Source organism: Arachis stenosperma, chromosome 4 (genome assembly GCF_014773155.1).
Source record: "Arachis stenosperma cultivar V10309 chromosome 4, arast.V10309.gnm1.PFL2, whole genome shotgun sequence".
NCBI classification, from domain to species: Eukaryota; Viridiplantae; Streptophyta; class Magnoliopsida; order Fabales; family Fabaceae; genus Arachis; species Arachis stenosperma.
Window position 1 is genome coordinate 140,455,722 of NC_080380.1, and position 6,601 is coordinate 140,462,322.

At 27.7% G+C, this 6,601-nt stretch overlaps 1 protein-coding gene across 4 annotated transcripts; it reads left to right on the forward strand.

Annotated features, from left to right (window-relative positions):
• Positions 1–402: 402 nt before the first annotated feature.
• On the forward strand, positions 403–5,540 carry LOC130976177 (uncharacterized). 4 transcript variants are annotated; one of them, XM_057900955.1, is made up of 15 exons: positions 403–522; positions 606–670; positions 796–924; positions 1,010–1,063; positions 1,166–1,288; positions 1,746–1,829; positions 1,899–2,017; positions 2,267–2,368; positions 2,578–2,694; positions 2,792–2,848; positions 3,305–3,371; positions 3,496–3,549; positions 4,280–4,369; positions 4,737–4,769; positions 5,038–5,540. In XM_057900955.1, exons 2-15 carry the CDS (start codon positions 653–655, stop codon positions 5,131–5,133), a joined length of 1,143 nt encoding a protein of 380 aa, XP_057756938.1. In that variant the 5' UTR covers positions 403–522; positions 606–652; the 3' UTR covers positions 5,134–5,540. The 4 variants fall into 4 exon arrangements, with proteins under 4 accessions (XP_057756938.1, XP_057756937.1, XP_057756939.1 ...); XM_057900954.1 differs by having other exon boundaries at positions 403–517; XM_057900956.1 differs by lacking the exons at positions 403–522; positions 606–670 and having other exon boundaries at positions 885–924; positions 1,010–1,088.
• The last annotated feature ends 1,061 nt before the right edge of the window (positions 5,541–6,601 follow it).

Below are 6,601 nucleotides of genomic sequence, written 5' to 3' on the forward strand. Positions count from 1 at the left end.
GAATAATGGAAGTTTTTCAGAGATAACTGACATTAAGCGGAGAAGTTGATTAGAAAGGGTAATACTGGGAAAAAAAATTGGACACCAAACCTATGTATTGCCATTATATATCGTTATAGATAGATAATATTTTGTGAATCAAAACTCAAAAGCCTCTTATTAATTTTTATAGTATTAATTAATTTATAGAAATTAAATATTTATGAAAACATTTGCCCTTCTTTATTTTTCATATAGCAAAGTAAGCACATGGGGTAAATATAACGTTTCACGCCATAGACACATGCCAATGATGCCACCATCAATGCAATTGGAATGTGAAGATATATATATATATATATATATATATATATATATATATATAAGAGAATGAAGGAATATATTCTGCCGGATTCTCAGCAAACAAATAATATTAGAGAACCGAAAAATTTGAAAAAAAAATTACAAAATTTGATTTGTTTCCTTTCTGGTTCTGTATCTTGTTCTTATTCTTGTTCATGCTGTTGCTCCTATAAAGGTAAGGTACCTACTTCTTCACCCTATGATCAAGTAATAAATCTTTGAAACTAATTAATCAACTTTTTCAATTTGGTGCTAATTAACAGCTGCATAAAGAGAATTCATATAGAGCTCTTGTTCTGAATGCAAAAAAATGGTGTCACCAACTCGTGTATGCTACTCTTTAATTCCTTTATATACAACAATTTTGTATTTACCTATTTTCTTCTATGTTATGGATTAGTTGTTTATTTATCTGATTCGCTTTAATTTGTATACCATGTTATTATGTTGCAGCAAGAAATTTTAGATGCTGAATCAAGGAGTAGTAGAAAATCAAGGCCTTGTTTGATTTTCCCTGTGGCTTCTTTTCTCTGTGTTTTTTTGCTTGTTGCAACTTCATTCTTTGCAAAAGGATACAAACAGGTGTGTGCGTGCGCACGCGTGGGTGTGCATATGTTTGTGGATAAAGTAATTAATTATTGGAGTTGACTTTTATTGATTTATGCAGAAAATATCAAGTTTTAGAACAGATTACCAGAATTTGGGAGTTGATAAATGCAAGGTTCAATCTGTTACATTACACAATGGTTTAGATTATGATTCTTTTTTGTTTTAATCATCCATGTTTTTCAGATGTTTATATTTGTTTTACCTTGTTTAGTAGAATCAATGCAGGCCTAGAGGAAGTGAGGCATTGCCCAAAGGAATAATCTCCAGCAGTTCTAATTTGGAAATGAGACCTCTCTGGGGTCATGCTCTTGTTCAAAAGAAAAATGTTAATATAGATGTAAGTTTTTCTCAACCATAACCCTTTCAAAGTTTGACTTGGAGCTTTTGATCGCAAGTTGTGTTTATTTATAAGTACCGAACATTCAGATAAAGAAAAAGAAATATAAAATTATATTTGGTAAATAAGATATGGACATAAACACTATGTCCTAAGACGCCGAATCAATAGATTGTTTTTCCCTTGACAAAAGGACAGAGAATTAATAAAAGATATTTTTTATTTTAATTATTTATTTATTTTTTATTTTTCATAAATTTAAAAGAAAATGAAGATAAATTAAAGTTTTCATAATTTATTCTATCTTATATTTAGTTTATTTTTAAATAAATACAAAAATACTCATATTTATATTTATGTCTTTTATGTCATATTTTCATTGTCATCTTATTCTGTTTTCAAGATCATTGGCAGTCAAAGTTACATTATTGACTTGTACACAATAATTATTTTACAGAAAAAGAAAAATGCTTCAAGAAATTTGTTTGCATTGGCAGTAGGGATAAGGCAGAAAGATGTTGTGAACAAAATGGTCACAAAGGTACCTCAGTGAGATCTTGTATTTTAATTTGATCTGTCTATGATTATTCTAAACCATAAATTATTTCAGTTCCTAGGAAGTGGTTTTGTTGTGATGCTGTTCCACTATGATGGTGTTGTTGATGAATGGAAGGAATTTGAATGGAGTGATCAAGTTATTCATATCTCTGCGGCTAATCAAAGTAAATGGTATCTATATATTTAATTTCATCTCTTAATTTCCATGCATTAATTAATTTAACATAAAAATTTATAGTTATTTTTATGTGAAGTTGATCATTAAAAATTATTAAATAATTTATCATGTTTAATTAAATTATTATTATGTAATTTTTAATTATTAACTTAATATAAAAATAACTGTATATATATATTTATTTTAATATATATCTTAATTTAAATATTTTCAAGAATTTATGTTATATTCTCAATTAATAGGTGGTTTGCGAAACGGTTCTTGCACCCTGACATAGTTTCAGAATATGCTTATATTTTTCTTTGGGATGAGGATCTTGGTGTTGAAAATTTTCATCCAGATAAGTATGGTTTTTTCGTATTAAAAATATTCTATTACATTTTACCAATAATAATATATATGACATGTTATGTGACATTGACTAAAAATATAATATATTAGGTTATATTATTGGTCAATATCACATGACACGTTACAAGCGACATATTAATAAAATAACATAAGAATATTAATGAATTTTTTAGTAATACTTTTTGTGATTAAATGATATTAGGTATGTTTCTATCATAAAGAGTGAAGGGTTAGAGATATCACAACCAGCACTTGATCCTCACAAATCAATACTCCATCATCAAATTACCGTACGTTTGACTACCTCACAAGTCCACAGGTTCCACTATATATAATTATGATTATTATCAAACTAATTAATCTTAATTAGAGTAGTGATTATATATCTATGCTTATTGTCATGGTTGTGGAAGCAGAAGGACATACAAAGCTGGTTATTGTGATGAAAGAAGCACTGCTCCACCTTGCACTGGGTAAAACTTTCTCTATGGTCAAAATTTATATATATCTTTTTTTTTTCCCACGGTATCCTCCAATCCAACAAATTAAGAACTAAACCATCGCGGTACTGAGCTTCAATTAAGGGTTTGTCGCTGGCCAATGGGTTGCTGCATGCACAAGACGGAATTCGAACCCCTGACACTTGATTAAGCGAACTAGTAAACTAATCACTAGACCAACCCAACTTAATTAATTTATATATATCTTTCAACTAAATAATCAAACCTGTAATAGATAAACAATTAAATTTATTTTAAATAACATAATAAATATTTTTTTATAAGATTCTAAATACATATTTTTATATAAAGTGATTAATTTTATATGTACACGTAATATGATCGAAATATTTATAAAATGGAGAAAAGAAAAAAATTTTAGTTAAAAACTAAATTAATTAGTTATCATCTTGTAATGTTTGTTTTTAGATGGGTGGAAATTATGGCTCCTGTTTTTTCAAGGGAAGCATGGCGTTGTGTTTGGTATATGGTCCAGGTAAATAAGTGCATCATGCACCATCATTTTTCTGTCTTGTGTTATTGCAACTAGCTTAATTAGTTGTGTGCTAAACATTATTAATCTAAGTCAAATATGGTTTTACTTTGTTTTTTTTTTATAGAATGACTTGGTCCATGCTTGGGGTCTAGATAAACAACTTGGCTATTGTGCTCAGGTAAATATAAGTTAAATTTGTTTTTTTTACATATTTTTATAATTATAAAATAATGGAGGAGGTTAATTAAGCTATTATGAATGGTTTTATTACAGTTATTAGTGGAAATTATGCTCATATGTGTTGTAGAAAGAAGTAAAAAACATGTTAGGGGCAAAATAGGTATACAAAAATGTGATTAAATGCAGGTAATTAAAATTCGAGTTAATACTCAATTTGTCTCTAAAACTTGACATCGAACTCAATTTGATCCAAAAGTAAGTCAATTGTAATTTTAAAGGTTAATTTGAGTCCAACTTTAAATTTAAAAATTAAATGAAATATTAATTCTTAAAATTCCTCTGTCCTTTATAATAGATAGTAGATAGTAGATACTAGATAGTTGAGTTTTATGATTTTTATTCCTATATACGAGCATGTTGAATATTCTGTTATGTCCTTTTTAAAATGGTATATCGAGACAAATAAATAAAAAAATATATTAAAGAACACAAGTCTATTTGAAAAAGAAGATAAATAGTACAAAAATAGACTCTGACTTGGACAATTTTTTTTAAGAAAATAAATTATATCTACTAAAAGACTAGAAGTAGAGAGAAAACTGAGTCTACTTTTTGTATCAAAACATTTACCAATCATAAATTGAATCACATTCTGTTGTTTAATTTCTTTTAATCATTTTTAGTCTGCATTTAACTCTAACCTAGTTATGTATTATAATGGATGATAGGGAGATAGAACACAAAATGTTGGTGTTGTGGACGCTGAATACATAGTCCATTATGGTCTTCCTACTCTTGGTGGCATAAATAAATCTGAGGTCAGAAATAATTAAATTTTCCATCTTTATTATTACAATGCCGCTAAGTTACCAACAACATTTTTGCCAACATCTGCCAACTCTTATTTATAATTGTGTTTAATAGAAGTGTCTTTGTAGACGTGTCTAATAAAAATATTTTTTTTTATGGATGTGTTTAATAGAAGTATCTTTATAAATATATTTTTTGGATGTGTCTCTTTATATATGTGTTTAAAATATAATAATTAATCATTGTTGGCAATAAGTTGGTAGATAATATATTGGTACCCTATAATTTTTCTTATTATTATTATTATTATGAAAAGTGCGTCTCTAATTCTATTATTAGCATTGGAAGTAACAATTATCTATATATGACTTACAGGCTTTATCTCAAGCAAAAGATCATAGAATTGATGTAAGTTACAATTTTAACACAATTTCTCAACACAAAACTATTGGCACATTATTCTTAGAAATTTTACTTTTATTCGTTAATTAGCATTTTTCACTTGTTTGTTCCAAAACACTTCCGCTATTTGATAAGAAAGAATAACATCATATTCCTTTATGTAACAAAATTATATGCTAGACAATTTGAATATACTTTAATATTTATCTTAATTACTTACATGTGAATAATATATATAAATATATTATTGTTATTGGATTCAATAACAATGCAGGTGAGAAGACTTTCTTTTCAAGAATTTGAGATTTTTGTGAAACGTTGGAAAAAGGCCGTGGATGAAGATTCTTGTTGGGTTGATCCATTTCAATAGTCATAACTCATAACTAGATATATGAATTAAAGGGATTTATTTTTTTTATTATTATATATTTATTTGTGTATCTAGCATCAATTAAACACACACACACACAAAGGGTGGTCCACTGGTCCTTAACATCTTATTATTGATATAGTAAAATTCTTTTGACAGTTTTGATCATGGGAGATTGTTATTATTATTACTAATATTCATCTCTCATGCATGTTAAATGGTAAACATAATGGGTTAGATAGATCAATAATGAAGTTACATGTTTGGCCCTGCTAACAGTTATCAAATTAGTTATTTGAAGGGTTAAAATAAGAAATAAACCTCTTATGAAAAGTGATGGGCGTGGTGTATGAAATGTTTTATGTTAGTCATATATGGGGGGACAGAGATGATTTATTAGTTTATGTTCTCAGCCAATTTTAAATTATATATATATATATATATTTGTCTCAGTGAAAGATCATAAGTGTTTTAAATTTGCATTATTTTATTAATTACATCAATAAAATAAGAAGCAACTAGCTATTAAAAATGGCAGTTAGACAATTGTGTTAGTTGGATAGTTAGCTTGCTAATTAATAGAGATTAATTTATCATAATCATATTAGCAAAATTAGTTATTCATACATATATGTATGTATACATATGTGATAATAGAATTTGTAATGGTTAAGTAAAATGTATCAAAAATGTACTGAGAGCAGTTTTGTCCTCACTCTTTCGAATTGTCTCCCTCTTATTTTCTACAATTTTCTTCTTCTTCCAATCAACAATTGATTCAGCCATGGATGCAGAACACAGCAGTTTTTTCTCTGTACTTTCTTTGTCTTTTTGTATTCTTTGCACAACTTATTCGTGGAAGGTTTAAATTCTGCATTGTACTCTCTTTGTTTCTCTATACTTTTTTCATTCTCTCAGTTAGTGGAGTAATCAACTTATTCGTGTTAAAGGATTTAAATTCTGCATTGTACATGCGTTAGTTATAAACCCTTAGATAGAGATTAGATCAGTAATAGATTAATCTTTGGCTTATTGAAGAATAGGGTGAATAGCAAAAAAAACAAATAAATGAATAGTTGCAAAAAGATTTAGCATAATATCTTAGTACCAAGTAATAAGTATTTAAATCCCATAGACAAACAAACTTGTGATAAGTCAAAGATATGAGTGTGAAAACTGAAAAACTGAAAAGAGAAGATGAGTCAAATTTAGGCATTTTTCCACCATCGACTAAGCATTAATTAGACTTTAATTAATTAAAATGGTTAACATGACCATAAAGTAGCAAAGTGAAGTGCATTATTGCATGCCATTTGTGCACTATACACTATATCAATCCACAGGATATAACCAATATTTATTCTCTAATAATTCAGTAGAATATATAGTATGTTCCCTAAATTTCTGTAATTCCACTTAGGTTTTCACTTTTCTCTATACTTTCGCTTAAAAAAAGAGGAGGAACAGA